At 38.1% G+C, this 27,593-nt stretch overlaps 1 protein-coding gene across 2 annotated transcripts; it reads left to right on the plus strand.

Annotated features, from left to right (window-relative positions):
• Window positions 1-27,593, plus strand: PAXBP1 (PAX3 and PAX7 binding protein 1). Of its 2 annotated transcripts, none has more exons than XM_068689158.1 (18): window positions 1-616; window positions 1,826-1,954; window positions 3,570-3,746; window positions 5,434-5,655; window positions 6,253-6,356; window positions 7,140-7,360; window positions 8,325-8,514; window positions 13,024-13,147; window positions 15,442-15,541; window positions 15,990-16,105; window positions 17,918-18,117; window positions 20,125-20,269; window positions 20,449-20,570; window positions 21,323-21,399; window positions 21,665-21,731; window positions 23,320-23,466; window positions 23,787-23,941; window positions 26,069-27,593. In XM_068689158.1, exons 1-18 carry the CDS (start codon window positions 52-54, stop codon window positions 26,184-26,186), a joined length of 2,979 nt encoding a protein of 992 aa, XP_068545259.1. In that variant the 5' UTR covers window positions 1-51; the 3' UTR covers window positions 26,187-27,593. The 2 variants fall into 2 exon arrangements, with proteins under 2 accessions (XP_068545259.1, XP_068545262.1); XM_068689161.1 differs by having other exon boundaries at window positions 5,434-5,529.

Genomic DNA, 27,593 nt, shown 5'->3' on the forward strand with positions numbered 1-27,593 from the left:
CGGTGTCGGCGGCTCGGCGGGGCGCTGCTGGGCGCTGCGGCGGCCGCCATCATGCTCGGCGAGCCGGGCCTGGGCCGCGGCGCGGTGTCGGGGCGGCGCGGTGTCGGGGCGGGGGGCTCGGCGCCCGGCGGCATGTTCCGCAAGGCGCGGCGGGTCAACGTGAGGAAGCGCAACGCCTCGGAGGAGGAGGACGAGGAGCGCGACGAGGAGCCGCCGCACGACCCGCCGCCACCCGCCGGGGAAGGGCCGGCTGAGGCCTCCACCGTGGCGGCGGCGGCGGTCGGAGGAGGAGGAGGTCCCGGTGGCCCCGGGTTGCTGCCGCTGCCGCCCGGCTGCGTGCCCCTGGCCCTGCCCGGCAGCCCCGCCGCCTTCGCCTGTGCCGCGGGCTACGGCGCGGCGCTGGGCTTGGGGCTGGGCTTGATGGCGGCCGACCGGGCGGGCCTGGGGGGGCCCCCGCCGCCCTCCCCGCTGCCCCCTCCTCCTCCCCCGCCGCCCGCGGCGCCTCAGCAGGGCAACGGGCTGCCGGCCGCCGGCCGCCACAAGGAGAAGAAGCGGCCGCGGGAGGGCAAGGAGGTGCCGCGGGCCAGCCTGCTCAGCTTCCAGGACGAGGAGGAGGGTGAGGCGCCCGGGGGGGGGGAGAGAAGAGAGGGAAAGGCCCGGCCGCCTCAGCCCCTGCCTGCCCACAGCCCTGGTGCTGAGGGAGGGGTGGCTTCGCTGAGCTGCTCCCTCGGGGTTATCTGCCCCCGGTGTGGCCCCTGTGAGGGTTTTGGGGAAGAACTGCTTCATCTCGGAGCCCGCAAGGATTATTAGGTTAACCCCCGGGAATAGCCAGAAAAGGGGCTCAATGGTTTCTGGGCTTCAGCTTCTGGCAAAATAGTTGCGTTTGTGCAGTGTTTCGGCTAATAATTCTTGATTCCAGCAGGTACTGCACTCGTGAATTGGTCTATTCACACTCTGGTAATCTGATTATGGGTAGTAGTTACTGCATGTTAAAAATAATCAAAAATGCCACTCAAACTCACGACTTTATTGCATCCCAAAAGTGTAGGATGAACAGAACTGTTCTCCTGATGCCTTTTGTCAGCAGGACAGTTAGTATGCATTTGGAGTATCCCTCTTTGAAGGGATTTCCAGTGAACTTGGATTGTAAGGCTGGAACTTGGGTTGTAAGGCTGCGACAGAAATCCTGATCGAAATCCTGAAAACATGGAGTAACAGCATTTATTTGTGAGAAAAACTGGATTTCCTACATAAATCTACAGTGTTTGTTGTTTCTGGTTTTTGTTTGTTTGTTTGTTTGATGCAATTTAGTTCTTCAGCTCACTGCAGACCTCGTGGTAGGTTGTAGTTCTGCAGGCCTTTAAACTGGTAGGACTACAAAACATGGTTGTGCCCTTACCCATTAGTCATACTGGCATGCGTATGTGTAAGGTTATGAAAAGAGTGATAACCCAAAATGTCGGGATTCCCTGTTTTCTTCCAAATTTGCGGTCACAGTGAAGGATCAGTTGTTTAAAAACAAATATAAAACAAAAACAAAGATTAATACAGTCAGATAAATGCAGGTAATGTTTGTACATGATTGTGTACCTTCTGCCTTGCTTTTCTCTGACTGGATGTACCTGAAAATGACTCCCCAAAAAACAAGGAAGAAAGTCCCTGTGAAATGCTGTGCAACTCTGTATTACAACAGTGCAACTCTGTAGTTGGGTGATATTATGTTCTAGCGGCATTTACCAAGTTCTAGGTACAAAATTAAAAAATCTAATAGTAAGTAAACTTCTTGGCGGAGCTAACATAGTGTTTTCCAACTTCTCTTTTAAAGAAACTGAAGAAGTTTTCAAAGTGAAGAAATCAAGCTACAGCAAAAAGATTGTAAAACAATTGAAGAAAGAATACAAAGAAGATCTTGAAAAATCAAAAGTTAGAACAGAGGTCAATTCTCCGACAGATGGTAATTGCAAAACTAACAGTAACTTCTGTAATGGCAAAGGTTTAAGTATTGTAAATACAAATGGCGTGTTTTCAAGGTGAATCCTCTGACTTTTCAGAGAATTTAGCACTTTGAACTGAAGTAGAGCATGCATTAAATTAAATGTGTCCATTTGAACCCCACAAATGCTGGTCTGAAGCTGGTAGAGTTCTCTGAATCTCTTGTCGTGTGGAAATGAATACCACAGGATGAAGCTTCTCATATAGCTACTTACGCGGTTGTCAGTAGACCCCAGTAGTTTCTGTATTTCAGCTCTGTTTGTCAGATTAGTTTATTTTCTTCCTACATCTAGTGCTTATCTGACAGGATGTCCTTGTAACACAGCTTCTCAAGAAGGAAAATCATGGGGTGTTCTTTGTTATTAAGTAAATTATCCAACAGCTGCGTATTTCACACAGTTTGCACCTTAGAGCAGAGTTGGTGATCAGGATGATCACCAAACTATTGGAGCAGAAGGATCTTTTAACAGTACACAGTTCTCCAGAGCTTGGGATAGAGCCTGGGATTTCAGTTTCATTGTTCTTCTGCTGTTGGTTATTAGGAAGCTCATTGGTAAAGTATATTGAGTCCTTTTCCCTTGCTGGTTGGTTTGTGTAGAATAGAAACCTGCAGCCCCATGTCTACAAGTCAGAGGCTTAAGGTCTAAAAATGGCAATGACAGAGCTGAAACTGACGAGAGTTGAATGTGGTACAATGAAGAAATTTCCCTTCTTTCAATCACAAAACTCTTTAACTTTTAGTCAGTCTTTTAAAATCTTAAAAATACTTTTTTTTTGCATTTTAAAAACCCACAAATTCTTTGTTATTAAAATCTTTAAGTTGCCTCTGTAATGGTATAGGGTATGAGTAGAAACAGAAATTATGATTTCTGTGGCTAATGTTCAGGTTACCTGTCGAAAGCCAGATCTTAATTCTCAGTTCTGTCACTAAGGCTCTGTAAAGATTTGCATTTTGCACATGTAAGTGTATGCTTATTTTCTGTTTGTTTTGTATCTGTAGTTGGCTTCATTACAGTGCAGGGGCTGATCCTGAATCAGCTGTCTGGATTCTCTAATCAAATACTGATGTCTGAAAATTCAGATATATGCAGTGTAGATTGGATAGTTGGGTTTACAGTTGGGTTGTGTTTTAATGCTGCCTGTGTATTGCCCACCTAATGCAGGTTAATGTTGCACCTCAGCACAGGAGGAAGGTGAAACAGTTCTTTTGAAATAATCTGTTCTTGTAGAAAGATTTGGTGCAACGTGGGCAATGCTTTCTAATTACCCACACATTACCTGTGTGAAGGTTGTATGTATGAATTTAATTGTCGAGTTCCCTCACTTTTTTAATATTTGGCAGTATGTGGAATGTAGTTGTAGTTTCTGCTTTGTAGCATTTCATTTTTAGAGGATGTCAGTGACTTAAATCACAATTAAAAAGGCATATTTTGCTAGATCCCAAGTAGTAAAATTATCATTTAGCATCTTCATTTGTTTTTCATTTTAGATTGTTAGACCTTAAAAAAAAAAAAAGAAAAAATGCCTCCAAGTGACCTTTACAAGAGAGTAAAATGTGGGCTTTGTTGTCTTAACAGTTGAACCACCACTAGAAAAGACAGGACAGATTAAGGATATAGGTCAAGAAGATGGGACTGCAAACAGTGAACAAGGAGAAGAAGAAATGGAAGTTGAAAGTGAGAAGGAAGAGGAAAAACCAAAAGCTGGTGGGGCTTTTTCAAGTGCTCTGTCGTCACTGAATGTTCTCCGCCCAGGTTGGTTATTGTAATACCTCTGATATATTAACAGATGCTTTAGCCAGCATTTGCAGCAGACTAAAGTATTTGAGAGATTAGGAAATGTTTTTCAGCAGTATATCCAGCATCTGAGGATTCAAGAGAATGCAGTTTTCCAAGGATGTTCAATTTTACGAGCCCTTTTGGAGATGTTTTCCTACAGAATGCTTAATCTTGATGTCAAAACCAGGCATTTCTCAATGTGTTGACAAACTATGAGAAAAATCTAGGTTGGAATAGGTGACTTAGCATGAATTTTAACTGTTTTCAGTTAAAATACTGTATTTAATTTGAGTGTCTCGGTTACATGTCTGCAAAGTGTTTCAAACGGTTTCTGTCTCTTTCTGTCTAATGAAGTTCTTATCAGGCTTTGAGGCCAAAAAAATCCATTTGAGAAAGTGTTTTTGCAAGTAGTTTGCTAATTGGTAGCTGATTCACATGGTGGCCAGCTCCCTAAATAGAATCTCCATCTGCATGCTCTGGGTCCTAGTGGATTCCCAGATGACTTTTCCTTTAGGGGCAATTGCAAAAGGGTGCGATACACTCGTTACTGCATCTGTAAAGGTACTGCTAGCTTGAATAAAATACCTTATTTCGAGTGTAAAGAGAATCTGAATTTCAACATTTTGTGCATGACTAGGCAAAGTAATGTTAAAAAGTTATTGAAGTTTCAAAGATTGATTTGTGGGGGCCATTCTTCATAATGTATAAGTAAGTTGCATTAATTTAGTGCTAGTGAAGTTAGGTTTTTTTCTTCTTACACGTGTTGTTTTTTTCTTTCAGTTGTGCAATCTTTTCTTACTAGCTTTGTTATTCCTATTTGATGTCCTTTGATCTCAGAGCTACCATCATCTGTTCAAATGGTTGAGGATTTTTGTTCTCCAGAAGTACGAAGAGTTAGGGGCGATATCAGGACAAAATATGACATAATCAGGAGCCTCATTTTCTTCCTCCTGGTGCAGCAGTCAGGTTCTGTAAAAGGCTTCCTCTTCTCTAAAGAAGCATGGCCAGCAGGGCGAGGGAGGTGATTCACTCCCTCAGTGCTCCCAGACCTGGAGTACTGCGTTCAGCTCTGGGGACCCAGCACAAGAAGGACATGGACCTGTTAAAATGAGTTCAGAGGATTTAAACTAAGAGAGGGCGGATTTAGGTTAAATATAAGGAAGAAATTCTTTCCTATGAGGGTGGTGAGGCTCTGGAACAGGTCGCGCAGAGAAGCTGTGGATGCCCCATCCCTGGAAGTGTTTGAGGCTAGACTGGATGGGATTTTGAGCAAATCTGATGGGAGGTGTCCCTGCCCATGGCCGGGGGGTAGGAATTACATGACCTTTAAGGTCCTTTCCAACCCAAACCATTCTGTGATTCTAGGGATATATCCCAGAGGGACATGAGGCTTCTGCCCTTGTGGCGTGTCAGCTAATGGAAGCAGAGCCAGATCTTTTGGGAAAGATCCCATCTTTAAGAGTCACTGGTCTGAGTAATAAAGTTTGCGTATGTAGCTTTTAAGTTTCTTGCCAATGTATCTGTGAGTATGGATTTTTTTCCTCTCACTTTTTTTTGCCGTTTGCAAAGGTGTTTTGATAGGATGGCAGAAATAAGTAATAAGGAGTCACAATACCTGTTCTATTGCAGCAGTTGTTTTAACGGTGTAAACGTCTATCTCTAGGAGAAATTCCAGATGCTGCTTTTATTCATGCCGCTAGAAAAAAGCGTCAAATGGCTCGTGAACTTGGAGACTTTACCCCCGTTGACAGTGAACCAGGTAAAGGCCGCCTTGTTCGAGAGGATGAAAATGATGCCAGTGATGATGAAGATGATGACGAGAAGAGGAGAATAGTTTTTACAGTGAAGGAAAAATCCCAAAGGCAAAAGATTGCTGAGGAAATAGGTAAAACCTTTTTAGAGAGACAGCTGATATTATTTGCACTGTTTTTACTGCAAGTGCTCCCTTTCAACATTTTTAAACAACATGCAGGCATAAATCTGGAGTTACATTTCTCTTTTAAGAAAAAGTACTGCATATTGGAATCTGTGTATGCAATTTTGTGCACAGGCTATCTTCCTTTGGTTGGAAGCACACAACTCTACTTAATCTGGTAGAAACTTAGACTAAGGAGCAATTAATGTTGTTCCTGTACTTAGGAAGTATATAGTTGTCAAAAGAAAACCTTAGTTCGGCAATAAAGGATTCTGCTTGCTGGCAAACAGGTGAAATAATCTTTTGGAGGAGGAGAAATAGTAAGGTAATAGGTTTATATTGTTGGAGGGCTTTATCAAGTTAATTGCACACTTACCCATCAAATTTTTGAAATGGAACCTCGGTGATAACGATTTACAGATTAGCATTTTTAATTCCTTGTGAAGAAAGGGAGAATGCACTGAGATACTCCCACCAAAGTGTGGTCTTGTAGGTTTTGGAACTCATGGCCTTTACTATGAATTCGTGATCTTCGTTTTGTTACCTGTCTGTTTTATTCCACTTCAGGTATTGAGGGAAGTGATGATGAAGCACTGGTGGCAGGGGAACAAGATGAAGAACTCAGTAGATGGGAGCAAGAACAGATACGGAAAGGAATCAACATACCTCAGGCATGTATTTCATTTGAGCTCTTTTTTTGGTTTGTTTCTGCAATATTGGCTAAATCCATTACAAACTCGGGGTTTACGGAAGGCTATTTTGTCTGAAAATATTAGTATGTAACTTCTGATACTCTTTTGAAAGAAGTGAAAGGTCAGACTTTAAGTATCTGGTGGTATCCATTTCTTTAGTTTCTTTGTTCTTGGTGGATACTGACCATGTAAACAGCATTTATTTGCGGCCTCAAATAGAACAAGAATAATGATGCTTTGAAGAGACCTCTCTTCTTACTTACCAGTGTTTTTTTTTAATCTGTGTAAACAGTATGTGCTTCATTGCTGTTTATGTGTCCTCTGTTGTGACATAAACAGAGTTGGAATTGGTAGCAGGTTGTGCCATTTGTTGTCTGTACAGTCACAGTGAATTGTCACTCAGTTGAAGATAATAGTGTTCTTTAAAAAAAAAAACACACAACATTCCAGCAAAATCAAAACACTGATTCTAATAAACGCTCTTAGCAAAACTTGGTTGTTGTAGGCTAGTTAAAATTGTCATTTAATAACTTGCTGTAAGTATAAATATTTAGATTAGTAATGATACTAAGACTGTCCATTTAAGAAGGTGCTTCTGAGGATTTTTCATCCACCTTAGATGCTGGAAGTTCTATGCTCAAATCCACTTGATAATTGCATTAGTATGTTTCTGCCTACATTTTGCACTTCATAAGCTTTGAGATGTGAAACAAAGGTTCTCCTTTCTTTAACACACTACAATCCCATGTCCTCTTCCTCTAGGTTCAACCAAGTCAGCCTGCTGAAGTGAATAATCTGTACTACCAGAACACTTACCAGACATTGTCTTATGGTTCGTCATACGGCATTCCATACACTTATGCTACGTATGGATCATCAGAAACCAAGTCTCAAAAAACAGATAATACAGTTCCTTTCAAAACACCCAGTAATGAGATGACTCCTATTACTATTGATTTGGTAAAGAAACAGCTTAAAGACAGGTAGGACAGACCATCTTTTTAGACTTAAAGACCTGTCCCCTAGCTTTCTGTTCCTCAGGCGCCTTTTAGTCTTGGTGAGCAAACACAGAGTTTCATCGCTGGAAAAGTACTGACTGGCACATCCATTAAAAAAAAAAAAAAGGCAAACAAAAAAAGCTCAAAGTGAAGATGACATTGACACTTTGTTCGAAAAACTCCTTGGATTGCTTCTCTGGAAGTGAAGCTTTAAATATGTGACCATTGATCTTGTTGAAGACAGGTCTGAGTTTCATCTTCTGGACACTTAACAGTCTTATAGTCAAGAATTGCAAGGCTAGTGAGGTGTTTAGCTTGTCTAGTTGCAGTCTTTTAAACAGTAAATCAATTTTTTTACCCTTCAGTAGATAAAGAATCTAAATTTTAGTGTAAACATAGATTTTTTTTTTTCTAGTTCAAACATTGTGATCTGCTTGTCAGGTACACAAAATGTCCTACTGAATGAACAACCCAATTGCAGTCAGAAATCATTAGTTATGAACAACTTGGCACTCTACATGTCTGCAGTATTGGTTTGTATGCCCAGTGTAGCATTACAAACTGATAGTGAATCAAGTAGTAGACGAAGGCAAGTGCCTTACAGGAACTATAGTTCCTACATATTCTTTTTTTCTTTGTTATTCCATTAAATACCTCTTCCTCCCAGTTTTCCTGTAGGGCTGTCCTTGCAGTATTCTGAGTGCTACATCTCTTAGTAAAAATTGACAGGAGTTGGCAGTATGATGCGCTCAGTACAGTCTAGAAAATTAATTTAAATCATTAGTCTTGCTGTTCATGTAGAGGGGAGGAAATGATAGGTGAAAGTTAGAGGTTGTCTCTTTACAATATTTCCATATATATACTTGGTACTTGCACTGTCTAATATCACAACGGTCTGAAATATATAGACTTTTGGATGTAAATTTGTTATTTATCCGTTGCCCCTCAGGTTGGACTCTATGAAAGAATTGCACAAAGCTAATCGGCAGCAATATGAGAAACATCAGCAAAGCCGAGAGGACTCTACCAAGGCAATTGAAAGATTAGAAGGGTCTTCTGGGGGTATTGGTGAACAGTATAAGTTTTTGCAAGAAATGCGAGGGTATGTCCAAGACTTGCTTGAGTGTTTCAGTGAAAAGGTAAGGATGCAAAAACATTCATCTTTTTTCAAAAAAAAAAAAAAAAAAAAAAAAGGACTTTTAGTACATGCCAAACACATCTCTGTTTTTTCAAAATGTCCCCTGAGAACATGATCTCCTAAAGGTTTGGTTATTCAGATGTTAAATGTTGGAGGGATGGCATGATGAAAAATTAAGGTTGCTATCAAAGACCCATTATATCACAGTATAACGGATTAGTGACTTCAGATAAGCTACAAACATTTTTAGATTCTCTGCCTTTTTAGATTTATGGCATTTCAACGTTACTCAGATGCCATTTTTTGTTAACCTGATACTCAACACATGCAGAAATAATGACAGAATAACAACATTGCTAGCTCTTTAAATGCTTCATCAACACAATACGAAAATTGTAGCCTGTGCTATTATAAGCTTTCTCATGTCAGGCAGTTTCACTTGTTTGGTAGTGTTCTAGTGCCTGAAGGAGTTAAAATTAGCGTAGCAGACTGAAAACACCTAATCTTTATTAAATATATATATATATACCCAAAAAACCCACAACTTATATAGTATGATACTCTTGTATATTTCTAACTTGAGAATTTAATTCTTTTACCCTGTTTTATTCATGCTATATTTACTTATTTTTTTTTGTAATCTAAGAGGAGCTGCTGAATATGTACGACGTGTGTGTTTATACATGTGTATGCACACATACAGGAGCTGTAAAATTCACTTAACAGTGCACAGGCTATTTCTTTGTTGTCTTCTGACTTGAATACAGTAGCAGGTAATAAGAGGATATCATGAGTAGTAAAAGCTGCTGCTTAGCTATCTTGTTAGGCATGAGAAAGGAACATAGAAGCATTCCGGTTGCTAATCAGTTAGACAGTAATTGTTTGGCATTTAGTTGTCTTTGGAGATGCCCATCTTCAGTCCTGTAAGCTGGAGAAGGACTATCAGTTGTGAACAAGGAAGCCCAAGGAAGTATGGACCAGTTAATTCACCCAGCTAACTGATCAGTTAGGAAAAGCGTTGTTCACTGAAGAACAGGAAAAAACAGGAAAGTGTACTGTTAACTAGTAGTGTAACAATTTCAGTTCAGTTTGTCCGAAGGGAATTGACCTATCTAGCTATACTAGGAAATAAACCAATTCTAGCTATGATAAAGCAAACTAGCTGCTGATAGTTTAACAAACGGGCTTGTTCAAGTTGCTTTCTTATAATATATCTTTGTTTTCCTGGTCTTCTAAAGATTCTACACCTGGATCCCCTACCCCTGACTTTCCCAAAATACCCCACGTGCCAGTCCCTGGAACTTTTGAGGTGTTACTTTCCATCTCATGCTTCTTAAGGCAGTTTAGAGATACGTTTCTGTTTTCAGTTAGAGACTTCTGTATGTACAGTGAGTTGCAAAATTAGGATGTGACATGGTCAGTTTAACAGAGGCATATGACATTAATGATGATGTCCTATGTATTTCTCGGTTCTTTGGCCAAATAATCTGTTTCAGAATTCAGTGCTTTCAGCATGACGAAACTACTATCAAATTCAGAGTAGGCCACAGGACATTGCAATTTTTTTTTTTAAAGGGGTGGGAGGAGGGAAGAAAATAAAGTAATAAAACGATTATCAGTTTTTATTTCAGTGAAATAATGAAATGCAATAAGAAGATAGATTCCAATTTTTTGAGTATAGACATAAATTGCCTTCAGCTTTCTTGTAGGAGCTGTGGCCCTGGCTACTTCACGTTGAAAACAAGTGCATGTATGTGTTTATAATGTATAATGAATTATTATGATTATAACATCTAAAAGCACAGTATTACACATATACACACTTTCTTTGGATGTGTGTCTGTATATATGCATACAAACATATACACACATGTGTGTATGTATATACAAATATATATAAGCACATATCCCAAGCTCGTATAACACCAGGGCTCCCTATCCTTCCAGATATGATGCACTGATACTTTCTCTTGATTGTATTAGGACTAGTCAGGGTTATTAGTCAAATTCACGTTGTTATTGGTATGAATGAAAAAGTTGTTTGCTGAACAATCACAAATGAGTGCACAGTGTTCTTGTCCAGTGCCGTAGAATTTCTGTGTATGTCCATTGACTTAGTTCTGGAGAACAAAAAATAGTGTCATAAGGTAGACCTTCATCCTCCTACCAACCTTATTTCTTCACTTACTCATGCTCAATCCTTTGTGACCCCCAGCCACACAAGACCATTTTGCCTGTATTCTGGTTTTGAAAAGATACTGAGTGTTAGAAACGCTTTGCTCATGGGTAAGGTGCAATGGAGAGTACAATGAGGAAACTGCTTTGAGAAATTCAGAAACAAGCAACAGAAGCATCAAATCCTAATTTTTTTATTTTTATTTTTTTTTGCTTTTAAGTGATAAAAATCAGTGAAATAGAAGAAGCTTGCATGACCAGTAGTTCCTTCACAAGTACTTATTGTCAAAATTATGCTTTCTGAGAAGGCTAGAAAGTGGTAATGTGTCTTTACTTCTTGAACCTGAGAAAATACAAGGGACGCAGAAAGATCAAAGTGTTACAAGCCTACCTTTGACAGGATGATTAGATGAGCTGTTATTTTACATGCAAAAGCAATTTATCAAAACACACTGTATCAGGAAAGGGGGATTGTAAATTAAAATTATCCTTATCTCCTAAATGTTCAGAGAGATTTCCAGTTTTCTTCTCACACTGTTCACAGTGAAAGTGTGGGGGGAAAAGCAGTGAAATAAATAATTGAATTTAAGGTAATGACTAAACAAAGTAGTGAATGAATGAGAGCTCTACCTTTGTAGTAGTCAGTGAATCTGTCAGTCACTCATCAACCACAGTATTGATGATAGAGGAATAATGGCTTCTAAGTTTCTTGCATTTTAAATGGGAAATAATTTGAGTGGATTCACGTATACACATACATAACAGTTTTTTGTTTGTTTGTCATCCAGAGGCAATTATGGAAAGAACCTGTAGGGATGCTTCCAAAATCTTTCATTTAGCTCTTCAGTTTTAGAATTCCCTTGACACACTTAAGGCAAGAAGCTCTATTTTCAATGGCAAACTGCAATAAAACTATTTTTTTGTTGTTAGTTTGTTTTTAAAATGTTACTTGGGTTTTCAAAACTGTCTTGAATTCAGAATTTAGACTTCCAACACTGGGTTATTCCTTCCCCTCCTCATTCGCTCTGCTCTCTTTTCCCTAAAAGAGAACGGTGTGTATGTTCCTTTGATTTTAATCCCTGTAGACCAGTTTGTCGCAGAGAGATAAAATTTCTTTCATTTTAATGTGTCCTCGGATGTGTGTGTCATTCTCAGCTGAAATGGCCCTACAGCTATAATCTCATAAGCTTAAATATAATGGGAGAAGGTGGTTGTTTTTTTTTTTTTTAATAGCTGCTGAGTCACATTCTAAATTACATCAGGAAACAATTTCTGATTTTATCTGTTTTGGAAAAAAAAAAAGTGTAATCCTGGATGGTAGGCAGCAATGGTATATCTGAGCTAAAAAGGCTGGAAGATTATGGACTAAACATATGTCTTGGAGGTAAGGAGGATATGGCAGAAGTGTTCATATCAAAAGCAACTGACTCATGGGAGTTGCCTTTCCAAATTAGGAGATTGTTAAAAATTCTATTTTATATCTGAATATTTATGATGGTCTAATTTTAACTAGTCCCAGGAAATGAAGTTCTGTAGAAGTAGGCAGTGAATCTGCTATTTAATGTCAGGAAATTCCTAGCTGTTACCTATTTTTGTTGCTACTGAAATTATGTCCACTTTTTTCTTTTTTTCTTTTTTTTTTTTTTGTGGCAGGTCTGATCCAACTTAAGTCTGTATCTTTCAAAGATTATGCTTAATGCAGAACTCACGCTTTGTATGGTTTTGATTTTAATGATAGGCTAGAATAACATTTTTACTGATTTGAGTAACCTTTTGGCATAATACATTTCAGCAGAGTTTTACTGCATTTCAGTGATAATTCTGTATATGCTAGTGAAATTTATAGCTAAACATTAGCTGCTGTCTTTAGGAGGTTAGATTGTTGCTTTGTTTTGTTGTTTTTTTTTCATTGTGTAGAGTCAGGTTCTCATCTAACTATAGAATACTACATTCTTGTTTAAAGATAAAGTGGAAACAGGGAGGTTGGTGAATTGTAAGCGTTGTAGCAATGTTCGAGTGCACTTAGTAGAGAAAATAGGAGTGCTTTAAATAACATTTCACACACTGGAATTACTGTCTTACTGTGTAGTCTCATTCAGTCAACAGAAATGACTTGCAGAGCACTTGCTATGGTTGAAAGCTGACAACATTGTTGAATGCATGCGTTTTCTTCAAGTCGAAATATTTACTGGTCTAAATGATGCAAATGGTTAAAAGCAAACGGCTTGTGCTGCTAGAAATGCAGTGACAGCGTTATGCTTCGGAATAGTATGGCACCCCAGAGAGCTAAGCACCTGGAGAATTGGATATTACGTAGTGTGTTGTATTTTTACAGGTGCCTCTGATTAACGAACTTGAATCTGCAATGCATCAGCTGTACAAACAGCGAGCTTCCCGCCTTGTCCAAAGACGACAAGATGATATTAAAGATGAATCTTCGGAGTTTTCAAGCCATTCAAGTCAGTCCATCTTGAAGGTTTTTATTATTCATTAAACAACCTTGTTTACTTACTGTGGCTAATTTAAATGTAAATGTTTAAAAGTATGAAACTGTCTTGAAGTTTATCCTTACTTTTGAGATAGGTAGAAGCAAATTTAGATTAAAAGTTCTCTAATCTGTTTTGGTTTAAACTCAAAGCCAGTCTAACTGACTTCATTTCTCCTTTCTGTTGCTCTTAACTGTATTTTCTCTTTCCTAGCACTTTAAATGTATGCATGGTGGCAGTGACAGTAGTGGTAGCATGTGACTCCAGATTTTCCTCTTTTGTCAGGACTTTTTTTTTAACATCCTTGAATCTGGAAATTTCCTGCAATATCTACAGTTAACTCTGTACAAAGCCATGAAGCGTTGGGCTAGACCTGACTTTTATCTCATGCTCTATTTTGTAGGTAGCATAAGTATTTCTATTCAGACACTTAACTGCTAAAGCTAAGAAACTGGAAGAGGTTATTGCCATTGTTAAAAATCAGACTAATACAAAATGACTCTAAATGGCTCTGTGTGGATTACAGCTTAAAATTAGCCAGTTAAAATATCTGTTTAGTGTGTGTTTTGAGAGGGGGGGTCCTCACTGAGCAGTTTCCTTGTGGTGATCACTTCAGTATGTAAAACTCTACAAAAGGTCCAAATGTTACCTTGCATGAAAACGCACATTCCTTGGTGGAGGTATTAATCTGCATGTTAAATGACGGTTAAAATACATTAATAGTAGGCGTCTTTCCACTTTGAAGAGTGCCCCATTTTTTAAAATGCTTTCTTGTCTGTCCTATTGCTGGCCTAAAATCCTATAGTACAAGCCACTTCCAATTCTGTCACAGCGTGCCCAGAGAAGAAATGTTGGTACCACTAGAACTCACTGAGTATGACGAAGCATTAGGGCATCAGAGTTAGTCATGCCTTTACGGAACAGTCAGTGTTTGTATTCCTTTTAGGAACTTTATTTGGCATCACATGTAGGTCTTGCAGTTTTACTATAAAGGTGCTGTGGTGAGAACTAGAAACGTAGTGTACTGCAAATGAATTTCCTAAAATAAACTTAGAACGGACTCATTTGGACTGTTTGTAGATGGTGGGTTGGTAATAGTGGTCATTGTCAAGGTTGGGTTTTAAAGGGAGGTCTTACTTAGTATCAGGGAGTTTTGAGAAACATCTTCCCTGGGTTCTGTGGTAATGTGAGGGACGGAACTGAACTATCTCAAGACACAGTGAACTGATGCCCGCCTTTGGTTTGATGTGTGTTGTGGACGTGGACAATTTGCATTCCTTCATACAGTGTCAGAACACTAATGGGATATAAGTGACCTTAAATTTGTCTGCCCAGTTTTATTTTATTTCATTGTAAAGACATGTAGCTCAGATTTGAATAACATCCACAAAATAAAAAAATGATGACTTCATCTGTATTTTAAGGCTCTTAGTAGTTCTGGTACGGAATTGTAATATGGACATAGATCATCACTGATATTTGTAACAATGGATAAGTAAATGGATTTAGTTAGAATATGTAAACTTACTCCTGAAATTTGGGTAGGCTGTTGTTTAGATTTCAACATTTGTGTTTTAGTGGGTAGGTGAGCACTGGCTAACACTCAATTCATTTCTAAAGATTTATGTGAAAAGAATGAACATGGAAGCATTCTTGGACCTGTCTGCTGGTTGCTGATCAGTTTCACTGCTTAGCTGTGCTGTTTTCCATCATGGGGAACATCTTTAATGAATCGTGGCCTACAAGGAACTGGGGGGGAGGATTTGTTTTCCTGCTGATTTTGATGCATTTGAAACTTGAGGTGATGTCAAGAATATATGCATGGAGACTATGACTAGAACTCTGGCACATCATATATTCTGACTCGGGTCACTCTTCTCTGCCTTCTGTTTTGTTCATTTTATTTTCAAAAGATACACGGTGGACATGTTTATCTAAGGAGAACTGTATGCCTTGGAGTATTCAGTTTAAGAAATACCTGTTAAAAACATTGACTTTTGTATAGTTGTGCTCTGTGTAAGAGGGACAAGAGTGAAGTATGGTGAAAACAGTCTTCCGTTTGACATTTAAGTGGAGATTTTTCCGAACTCCATTACTTCCTCTTTTAACCTCTACACTTGTGGAACCAAGACCTCTGGGTGTATCTTACACTTTCTACTTCAAATTACACTTAGTTTAAAGTAAGCACAGGTCTCTTGTGAGTCAACCTATAACACATTATATAATCATAGTTAAACATTTTAATTTTCATCCATGTAATTTTACAGATAAAGCGCTGATGGCACCAAATCTTGATTCTTTTGGACGAGACAGAGTGCTCTATCAAGAACAAGTAAAGCGTCGGACTGCAGAAAGAGAAGCTAGAAGGTAGAGCACTGATACTTCTTGGCTATTAGGAGTATTTCCTACTCATGGAATACTCCTATCCAGTGTGACATACTAACATAAATAGCAGTGTTTCTTCCTTTCCTGTTAAGGGAAGAAAACACTTAAGCTAGTGTGCTGGGGAGAGATGTTCCTAAATACCCCAACTTAGTATACAAATGTACAAAACAAGCAACCATTGCTGATACGATGCTGATATAAAACTGCTAAGAGAATATAAGCCCATTTAGCATATATGTGTGTTCTGCTGGTTCCTCTTCCTTCTATTACTTGAGGAAGCAACCCAGTGGGATGTTTGAGGTAATGACATTGTGGAAGTTTTTTTCAACCTGAATTTCCTTGCATTAAAATTGTGACAGGCTTAGGCCACTGTGTTCATTGTATAAGGGGAGAAATATAATTGATTTATTATACTGCTGATCTTTTTCAGAGCTCGTCGTAGACAAGCAAGAGAGCAAACTGGGAAGATGGCAGATCACCTTGAAGGCCTTTCCAGTGATGATGAGGAAACTTCAACGGATATTACAAACTTCAATATGGAGCGAGGTTAGAAAAGCTACTGAAGTCTCATGCAACCAAATATTTAAAAAAAAAAAAAAGACACCAATGCAGCCCTGCACATATATTTCAGCATATTTTGGAGAAAGTTTGAGGACTGTTCCTTACTAGATTGTGAATGTGACCAACAAGGTCTCTTACGCCCATCTGTTTTGCAGTTTGCAGCTAAATAAATAGCCATCTCCTTAGAAATGCTTTTTATTTAATTCAGGCATTGTCTTGTTAGTGAGCAGTACTAAGCCTTCCTTCCAGTCTGGAACATGATTTATCGTTCTCCAAAATCTGTTGAGAACTGTTTTGATGTTAATGCGTTATTTTGTTTTGTATGTAGAATTCTGAAGACCTCAGTGCTTTCAAAACTTCTTTTGCTGATAAGAAGTATTTTCCCAAGTGTCTAGAAACACAATGGCAAAGCTTTTATAGGCTTTTATTACTGCCTGGCAAACTTTGCAGGGGACAAAGAACAATGTTGACTGCAAACATTACAGAAAGGTTCTATGGTACTGACTGATTTGACATTCCTCAGTAATTTTATAATTGGTTTACTCCAAGTAAATCTTATTATGCAGTTATGTGTAACCCTAATCATACAATGAATGGGGTTGTAAGTTAAGCTAATGCCTATTAAGCACTAGGAGAACTGTAAGAAACTTGAAATAAAAGAGAATTTGGTGGAACAGTCAGCTTTTACAGCAGCAGTTAAAAGGCAAATGGAATACTAGAGGTTACTATGAAACCAGCAGCAAACTAGAATATTACTGTAATAATCCTGTTACCTTCTCACCTTGAAACTGAGTACAATTAGAAAAGAGAATTTAATCAAAATAGAAGAAATACGGAGAAGCAAAGCAGTAGGGACCACATACATAGAATTGTTTATATGCATATGAGAAAGGATGATGCAGCCATGGTAGTCTGGAATGTTCAGTGGGCTGTATGGGACAGAGGGATGTAGTTTGGACCTGCTAGCTTTATTTGTAGCATTGTTTCAGGATCCCCATGTGAAAAATAGTTGTATGACATAATCTAATTTTCTTTTGGCCCTCCCACTACCTGCTGCATGTAGTCATTGTTAGGTGTGTGCAGATAACTTCTATAACAAAACATTTAAAACTGTGTCTGCAGCAGAAATGGCTGATTTTTTCAAGGGTTTAGTTTCATTTTAGAAGAGATGAGAAGAAAATAGTCTATAGTGAAAAAGGTTTGGGCTGTTCAGGATACTAGTGCAGTAAATACAGAAAATACAAGGAATGTGCTAAGAGATTGTAGTGATTGTTCAGTGCCAGCAGCCATGTTGTGTCCAGCAGTTGTGTTGTCAGCCAGGTTCCACTCTGCCTGAAATGCTAATTCAGTTGGCTTAGCTCAGAAATATCCTGTACTTACACTTGGATGAAGAAAGTTGTAGAATAATTTGAGTTCAAAGGTGCCTGGAGATCTGCTGCTCCAAATTTAGGTGCAAAAGAAAACCAGCTTTGAAGTTAGGTCCACACTGTTCTCTTACCTTTGTGAAAACAGCCCAAATTATCACTAGTCCAATATCTGGTAGACTGAAAATCATTGTATGATGTTCTTGAAGTAAGGATTATACGGTATGTGAGAGTGCTTGCCATGTTTTTTATTTTTTTAAAGCAAAGTTTAAAAATAAAAAGTTTGTATATTTGAAGCAAAAATAATAGAACTTTTAAGGCTAATGGTTTTTGGTCATGTTGGTAGGAGTTGGTTTATGACAGTCACCACTGAAGTTCCTCTTGAAAGAAGGAATAGTGGTTAATGTACTGCCGTATTTTTCCTCCCCACCAGATCGTATACTGAAAGAATCCAGCAAAGTTTTTGAAGATGTTTTGGAAAGCTTTTACTCCATTGATTGTATTAAGTCACAGTTTGAAGCTTGGCGTTCAAAGTACTTTGCTTCTTACAAGGATGCCTATATTGGCCTCTGTTTACCAAAGCTGTTCAACCCTTTAATCAGACTTCAGCTGCTTATCTGGACTCCTTTGGAGGTAAGGTCCTGTGCAGGCAACTTCCACGTTAGCTTCTATATAGCATGGTTCTTTCACACATCTGTAGAGCAAAACAAATTGAATCTTTGGTGCGTGCTTCTCATAAAAGCATGATCTAGGCATGCAGCCTAAAATGGGCACTTCTCTTGGGGTGGAGTGCTTTTCTGAGGAGTTCCTGGACTATTGTCTTCTGTGTTCCCAGAAGGCCAGAGATGAATTGAGCACATGCCAGTACCTTCTCAGGGACCAGAAAGTCAAGCAGTGTATTAAATAATACATCTAGGTTTTAAAATTTTTCTGAGAAAATTGTGATTCTAAAGAAGGTGATTCATCAGGAGAAGTGGAACCACAAAGTGTGTTTTCCAGTGGGCTTGTGATCTAAGTCCCTGCATCATACATCTTTCTCTCACCTGTCCCTCCATACTCAGTAGAACTCTGGCTGGCAATTGTCTCCCGTGTAGTACTCATTGCCCAGTAATTAGGTAGGGAGCATGGGAAAAGCAGGACAGCACAATGGCAGCATAGTGGCCCTGGCCCGTATTCATTGTCCAGCCTGTGTGTGTATGCTAACGTGAGTAGCCATCAGGACAAACAGTTCAGGTAACGTTCGACTCCCATTATTCTTCCTGGTAGTGAAAGCTCTCGTAAGGTATTTCTACAGCCGTCAAGTGTTTATTTTCACAGTACTGGTAGGAACTTGCTCTTTTCTGCCACGTTGGCTTTTACTGGGGAATGGGAGGTGAGTCAAGGCACACAGTGCGATTGCATAAGCTCGTTTTGTTACGAAACGAGGCTAAGAAAGAAAGTTGTCCTCTCATCTTTCAAAATGTAGTTCATTTACAGCACCTTCTGCAGATTTGTCAGCCTCTCTCTCGAATGACTGCATCTCTTCTTCAGAAATGTTTTTTTTTTTTAACTACTAAGAGGATGTTTGCAGAAGGTGATCTTCTGTCTCCTCTGCTCTGATTGCAGAGAGATTCTTCTTCAGAGAGTATTCAGAGTATTTACTTTAAATTAGTGGGAGAATCTATGAAAGCTGCCTTCATTAAATTTAAAACTGTTGTTGTGAATTCTCCCTTCCTCCATACTAGTTTTGTGTGAGTTCCCAGGCTGGCAAAATGAAGCTTAAGTTAGTTGGAGACAAGGTATAGAATTCTTAAATCTCTTTTTTTAATTTTGTACCTTACTGTTCCTATTACATTAGGCATCTTGCTAAGTTTGAAAATTTACAAGGCATTTATGAAAAAGAGATTTTCTTAATCCAGAAAACATGATTTTATAAAGCAGCACAAATGAACTGTACTTTTCACATTTCCCATTTTTTTGTTTTGTTTTTTTTTCCCCCACCTCAGGTGTAATTAGAAATTATTAGTCTGGGGGGCAGCTGCTGCCCAAAAAAGCAGTCTTTCTTCCACCATTTTCACTTCCATTTGATCTAGTGATTGTGTGGTTATACAGTGGATTAGTTCATTTGGCTGATTTATGGAAAACTGACCGTGCTCTCCATCCTCTTTCAGGTTTTGGTTGGGTTGGGTTATCCATATACACTAATTTGTCTCGTAATGCCATGATTAGTGGTGTCCAGGCAAAGAGGAAGAAAGTTTTCTTCACTTCTCGGGAATCAGGTTTGCCTTTGTTTCTGAAGGAACTAGTATCACTGCTTCAGAAGTAGGTTAGGCAAAGCAGGAGGTGAAATAATTTGCTGGTCCTTACATCAAATCAAGTTACTATTTGGTCGTGAGGCACCATATATATATATATATATTTTTTTTTCTTCTAGTAGAGAGGGGTACCCAACACAGAGAAAAAAAAAGGACTACATTTTCACATTTTTACTGTGCTCAAATGCTTCCTACCCTGCTTGCTTAGAAAACTTGATAATCTATTTTAAAGCAATTTTGTTATAGTTTTCATGTGTATTATTCTTGCAGATGCAATTTTTTTTTTAATGTGTCGACTGCAGATCTCTGTTTAAGAATCTGACCTCTTCTCTGCTCATTTTATTAGGGCAAGTGCCGTGATTTTGAGACTATGCTGTGGTTTGAATCATTGCTGTTTTATGGCTGTGAAGAACAGGAGCAAGAAAAAGATGATGCTGATATTTCGCTATTACCTACCATTGTAGAGAGAGTTGTTCTTCCAAAATTAACAGGTATAGTCTTAGAAAGAAAAAATGAAGGAGGGGGAGCATGGATGGGGGTGGAACAGCTAGCTGGTGGTTGTTCATGCTTTTAGATTTTACTGTTTTGTAAATGTGTCCTATATGTCTGAGTGTCTTAGTACCTGTATTTGAGTATTTGCAAAGTGGAGTAATTCTTTCATCTTCTACAGTGATTTCTGAAAATATATGGGATCCTTTTTCCACAACACAAACATCTAGAATGGTAGCGATTGTACAGAAACTAGTAGATGGATATCCTTCAGTGGTGAATGCAGAAAACAAAAATACACAAGTAAGTTGTTTATTCATAACTGTCTGGGATAGGTTAAGGAACTTGATTTAAGTTTTAATATACTATATTGGAAAACACAACATGTTTAATGAGGAACAAGAAGGAGACTTTTTTTCAATTCTTTGATGCTCTGCTAGCTAGTTAATGGAGAAACAAGTATGCTAATAAATAGGAAAGGGAATTCAATAAAGTCTCCCTAAAATTAGTGGTAGAGACAAAAAAAGATACCAAAGGTACTGTGACTTCTTGGTCTGCATTTTTTGATTTAAGGATCAGCTAAAAATAGTCACTTTTCTTTTTTAGATCTTTGTAACCTTTCCAAATGTGTTGCTTCATAGTTGCATTGTTTTGCTTGCCTTCTATGAATGTGAGAATTAACGTCATGACTTCAGATTCCATGTGAAATGCAGTGTCCGTGTTGCTTTTAGAATAGTGGGAGATCAGCCAAAGCGTGTGTGTATAGGGAAGATAGCAGAAGGTTAAAATTGACAAAAGCCCAGACTTCGCTGTAGCTAATTGTGTAGGGAAGCTTAACGATAAAGGAATTCCATCACTTTCAGTTTTTGCTGAAAACGCCAAGTTTTACCTCTAACCTTTATTGTAGACTTCTCTAAGACTGCATGCGTGCGTACGTACGCATGCCTTTTACTGTTAGGGTCACATGTGGTCTTTGTTGTTTTTAAAATCAGTTTGAATGGTTAATGAATAAGCAGTGCTTTGACAACTTGCTAAGAAATATTAATCTGTTTCAGATGCTTTTAAAGGCATTGTTGCTAAGGATGAGGAGAACACTAGATGATGATGTATTCATGCCCTTATATCCAAAAAAGTAAGTTTGCTTTCAACTATTAGACCTCTCTGTTGGCAAGTCAGTGTCTTCTGTCTGTAGCTGATAGGGTTTATACCTCTGTATGGTTCGCTGGCTAGATACAAGAGCAAACTAATTACCATGCTGTGAGGAATTGTCAAAAACAAAGCAGAATTAGAATAAGAGAGTATTTATAGAAATGAACTGTGTGTGGGAAGGAGGAAGTCAGCAAACTCCAGATCGAGGTGGTCTTGGTTACTCATTAAAGAAATCTCTTACTTTCCAGCATCTTAGAAAACAAGAACTCTGGTCCATATTTGTTTTTCCAACGCCAGTTTTGGTCCTCTGTTAAGGTAAGTCAGTAAATACATCTGATAAATCTTTGCTGTAGTCAGTGTAGCAATGAAATCCCCTTCATTTTTGTGGAAAATGGTAGATATAAAATTGCCTTTTCTTTAGATGAAAGAAATCTAGAGTAGTAATCTTAGCCTTTGATAGTACACTGTGCCCTCTTCAAAAGATTGCTAAGTGTGAAAGCATCTTTACTCATGCATTGTGGGTTTACTTGGCAGGCTCAACAACTGAGGGTTTTTTAATGTCATTTTGCTTGTCAAACCATATGATTGTTATTTTATTTATGTGGTAATGAGAGCATTTGGTTTGTCTCTCTTTTTGTAGTGTCAGGATTTTCATGAAAATAACTTGGATAAACAGTTTTCCAACCCCTTTTGGAAAACTTGTTGCTATTCATAAAATACGAGAACAGTTGTAATCTTAGTTTACTTGAAACGATAAGAGTGTGAAAGAAATGTCTCTATGTGGAATGTGCAATACAGAGTTTTCAGAAGTCTAAGAAGCTGTAACTGTTGTAGATTTATCTTTTTTACTTCACATCCTTTTATTAGAAATATTAACTCCCAGCTAAGGAGGAAAGCATGAGACATGGTGATTGAACTGTTGATCTCTGTGGTCATGCAAAAAGAACTTTTGTCTGGAGTTTTTGATTTAAATAGTAGCAGTGAGGGAGGCCATATTCTGAGTGGCTTTGCAATCATGTTGTTTACTTAAAATATTTGACACTGAATTCTTTCACTTTGGAGTAAAGTCAACTTCTTAAATGCTGTCTGGAGCAAAAAGTGCATAAAGCACATTTATTAAAATGCAGTTCTTAAGAGCAACACTGAAAATTTACTTACTGTTTGTGTCTCATAAGACTGAAGTTGCTTGCTTCTGGCAATATTTGTTGGAGCCTGGGCAGCTTAGAACTATGCATGCTCTTATCACTGCTCTGTTTTAGAGAGGCAATAAAAATACAGCTCTCTTGCACTAGCAGGGCAGTTATAACGTCACAGAAGAGCAGAAATAGAAGCTGGGAGGCAAGTGCTCGTTTACTATTTCTTGATGATCTGCCTTAACAGTAAACTGCTGGCCACATTCATTTGTGCAAGGCTGGCAGCAGTTCTCCACAGGCCGTATGGCATGGGGAATAACAGCTGTATAGATGGCTTAGCCAGCACTTCCCTTCAGGCATTTTCTGCGTCTTTTGTTTCAGCGTGCCTCGGAAATAAGGGTTCACCGATAGCATGCCTGCAGATTTCAGTGATAAGAGGCTGTGAATGTGCCCCTATATGGCATGTGCTGGACCTCACTTGACATCGACATCAAATTTTGAGAACAAGGTGTCTTGAAACTTATTTTTTTCACTGATTGTTCTGGCAAAACAAAAGGAAAATTTGAGATGATGATTGTTGTTGTATGGGAACTTGCAACACCTGAACAATGTTTTAATGGATTCTGGATGCTTTTGGAGCTGTCAGAAAGCATATTTCCCTTGCTTTACTTTAGCTATATTGCTGCATTTGAAGAGTCTTTAGAGTATTTGACTAACTTCTCAGTTTCATGACACTTTAAATAATTACCTTGCCTGTATTGTGTTTCCAGTTATTAGGAAATTTTCTCCAGTGGTATGGAATCCTTTCAAACAAAACTCTCCAGGAGCTGTCAATAGATGGTCTGCTAAATAGATATATTCTTATGGCTTTCCAAAACTCTGAGTATGGAGACGACAGCATAAAGAAGGCTCAAAGTGTGAGTAATATCCCCCCCCCCCCCAAAAAAAAAAAAGTAAATAAACTTGAGATTACCTATGAAATTTTGACTTTGATATCTTCATATCATAATGCCAGTGAACCAAAGAAAGAACATCTGGTTCATACCTGTAGATACATGTAGTTCAGGCATAGTGTAGGTTTTGGTGCTTTTGGATTTTTTTTTTTGTCGGTTTCCTGCTGTTTGACTCAGTTGAGTCTTGTAACTGCAATCTTACCTGGCAGACTTAATAATTCATGTTGGATAACTTTTAAATTTGTGTTGCTTTGTTTTTTTTAACTTTTTCCTCTTTTGTTTAGGTAATCGCTTGCTTTCCTAAACAGTGGTTTGCTAATCTAAAAGGAGACAAGACTATTTCTCAGCTAGAAAACTTCTGTAGATACCTTGTTCATCTGGCTGACACGATTTATAGAAATAGCATTGGTTGTTCTGATGTAGAGAAAAGAAATGCAAGGTAACTTATTTTGAGTTAATCAGTTGTGATTCTTGTGCTTTGTGTTATTTGCTTGCAGACATACATAAATATCTCGATTGTCCTGAAAGTCTTATGAAACTTCTTTGAGTTCAAACTTTTTTTGTTGTGGGATAGTAGATGAGGAGATTTTTAAAGGTGGTTGAAAACAGCAGCTGCTGTTTTAATTAAACACTCAAAACGTTTTGCACTGCTCCTTTGTATCCTTCACTCTGGCAGATTTTGTAGTTACTCGTTTTGGACGCCTCCACCTTGCAAACCTGTTGCAGATTCTAAATTACAAATCCTGCTTTTCGATATGGTGCAAAAGTTCTGGCTTTGTTTACACAACCAACTAGATGAACCTGTTTTCCCCTTGATCAAAGAGTCATTTTACCTTGTATCTGATAACAAGCATAATTAAAAGTTTGGCTTATATGCATGAATGCTACTGCTAGCCAAGTAACCCACATATTGGGTGGGCTGCTTTAATGATAAACTTAAAAATTAAGTGTTTGCACTGATAAACAGGAACATAACAAGACTGGAAGAGTATTTATTCATGTGCTGTTGCGTGGGGAGAGGTTGCAGGGTCAATAGTTCAGTTGTTCCAGCAAACCTGCTTAAACTGAAACTTGGAATCCTTGCTGCTACCTTCATTAGTCACTCTTGATACCTGGAATTGCTTGAGCTGTTGCTCAAGGTTTTTTTTTTTTTTTTTTTTTTTTCTAATTTACGCATAGCACTGAAATGTAGGAATTTCCCTTTAAGTGTAGCACACGATTTCTGGTTAGGAGCTTTTTCGTGTGTTGGCTTTTTTTTTTTTCTCCCAGTTACCATATTGGTTATTGGCACTTTTCTGTCTTTAGATTCACTTCTCTCTGTGACATATGAATCATCTCATTTTCAGAGAACACTGAGCTTTGTGCCACACTGGGATGTACTTAATCTACTCCTTATCCTCTCCCAAATTATGCCTTAGAGCGTTGTGTCTGAAGTATGATAGCAATGACACGTACCAATTTAAATTTCCTCGTGATTCAAATTCAAAACAAACTCTTTACTCAATGAAATTTACTAAAATAAAAATGCCTAGCCTAGCATGATATTGTAATTGAAACAAAAGAGTTGGCAGATAATCCAGTAGAGATTAGAAACAGGCTACCAAAAGAGAGAGAATTTTAATTTGAAAGAACCTTTTTTTACCAGCTGAAATAATTTGGTAAAAATTTATATTGGAAGATCGGAAGAGAAACACCTAACTAATTCTTTTTTTCCCCCCCATAGTAAATTCTAATTTAATTTTTATTGTCTGGACTTCTGCTCTTTTTTTTCAACTTCTAACAAAACTGTTCACATTGTCTCCATTAAGCACATAAAATAAGTCTGTTGCAGATATTTTACTTTCTGTAACCTAAGGATGTGACATCTGTTCATGTAAAACCTAGTACAACTGTTTGAAAGAAAAAATCATTCATTTCTCCCGGGAGGAAAGTCTATCTTTTATCTATGTTTGTTGAGGGTAGTTTTCCAGGTGTTGGGTGCTTTTTTCCAACCAGATGCTTTAGTTTTTAAGCTGAATTTTGGTCCTGTAGTGTTTTTTGTGGGTCTTGCTTAAACTTCATGTCCATATTCCTTACAAGATGCTAAGATTGCTCTTGACAGCTGAAGAAGTACGGTTTTCTCAGGACTAGGATCAATCTGAATTATAATGTGATTTGTTGGTGGCAAGCTTCATATTTTTTAAGGCATGCATTAAAACATACTGTTTTTTTCCTGCTCAAACATTTTTTGTCAAGAGAGCTGTGACTCACTGCACAGCACCATAAGTAATCCAAGAGTTTTTCTTGAGAAATGTTGCATCTAGTATTAAACCATATGTATGACTAGTTCCTACTCTCCCTTCCTTTCTAACCCAACATAAAATTTCCAATTTTACTACAAGGTTGGTAACCAACCTATTTTTTATCAGACTAAGAAAGTGGAGATGATGTGAAGCTATCAGAAACGGATTTGCTGTACAGAGTTATAACATGGTTGTTTGTTGAAATATTTACACTTTTAACATGGTAATTCCATTCCTACATTGACTTCCCTGTCCTCTTTTGTTTGTGTTTTTTTTTTCTTTAGGGAGCAAATAAAGCAGATCATAAAGCTTCTAGCAAGTATACGAGCGCTGGATCATGCTATGACAGTTGCAAATGATCACAATGTAAAAGAGTTAAAAATTTTAATAGAAGGAAAATAGACTTTTCCGACATCTCGTTATGAGCTTTAAAACCATTCCTGATGTGTAATTTATGTACATATGTAAAGTTTCTTAAACTGTAAAGTATTGATCTTTGTTTTAATACAAAGTGCATTCTTATATACAGCATCCTTAAAAAAAATATTCTAAAGTTGACTTCTTTAGAAGCAAAAATGAAATCCCAAGATTGTGATCTTCCCAGAAATCAGACTTTGCTTAAAGTTTCTCAAAATCTTGTTTACAAAAAACACTTTATACCCATGATTAGTAGCCATCTACTCCTCAATGAATTGTTCCACGGCTAACTGGAATGTGTATAATGTATTAAGTGTAATGCAATATTATGCATATATTTATACCACCATCTTACTTTCACACTGGATATGGAGATCTTTTACTGTTCAAAAAAGTTTTTCATTTGCTAAAAATTACTTGTTTTGAAAGTAAAACAATCATATTATTGGTCAAAAGGGCTGGCAAAACATTACAATATGTGAAAATTGTTTGGCCTAAATAGTAGAAAGACTTTCAGGTGGAACCTGACCTTTAAAAAGCAGCTGTGCTTCACTCAGATTGGAATAACAAAAAAGTATTTACATTCAAATATGAAACTCTACAGACTGTTCTTAGAAACAAAATAGGAAAACCTAAATCAATGCTTAACTACTTCCTTAATTCAAACAATGTAAACTCAAGATTATGATGCACGTTTACATGACAGTGTTTCCTAATTCCCAAACACCTCCCCAAACACCTTACATTTTCTAGGAAAACTAGTTCACCTGTGAACTCTGGACCCTCATTCCTTGTGCAAGGTGGTTAAGTTCATTGTTTTTATTCTTTTTTTTTTTTTTTAATAACTTCATACTGGGAACCTCTTTCTTCTGATTGGTATGGCTAAAGATGTTAAACTAAATGAAGGTGAAGAAAAATTTATATCCGAGGATTTGAAGTGTTTGTATTGTAATAAATAGTCAAACGTTTAATTTCCTGCTAAATGCCCTCTAAGAAAACAGTCTTGGAAAGCAAAGCATTTAATTTAGCTGTAAATTAAAAAGAAAACTCCTTAAATATTTGATGATCTACATTGGAACACCAGTGATTTAATGTGATGGGGTCCAAGGCATGCTAAGAGCTGTACTAGCCTTGGATTAAGAGCTATTTCCCAGTGTGCCCTACCTTTTGGGGGAATCGTAGCAATAAATTGGCATCCTGAACAACGTAAGAATCACTGTATGTTAAGCTTCTGTCATGTGGTATAAATGAGTATATTAAAAACGTACAATTTGTAACATGCACACTTCATTTGGACACTGAACAATTGTTTTTCTGAACTGTTGGGATTGATGAAGTACATTCAGAGTATCTGCTTTTAAAAAATGTTTCAATAAACTTGTCTGTCAAGGA

The sequence above is a fragment of the Anas acuta genome, chromosome 1 (genome assembly GCF_963932015.1).
Source record: "Anas acuta chromosome 1, bAnaAcu1.1, whole genome shotgun sequence".
In the NCBI taxonomy this organism is placed as follows: domain Eukaryota; kingdom Metazoa; phylum Chordata; class Aves; order Anseriformes; family Anatidae; genus Anas; species Anas acuta.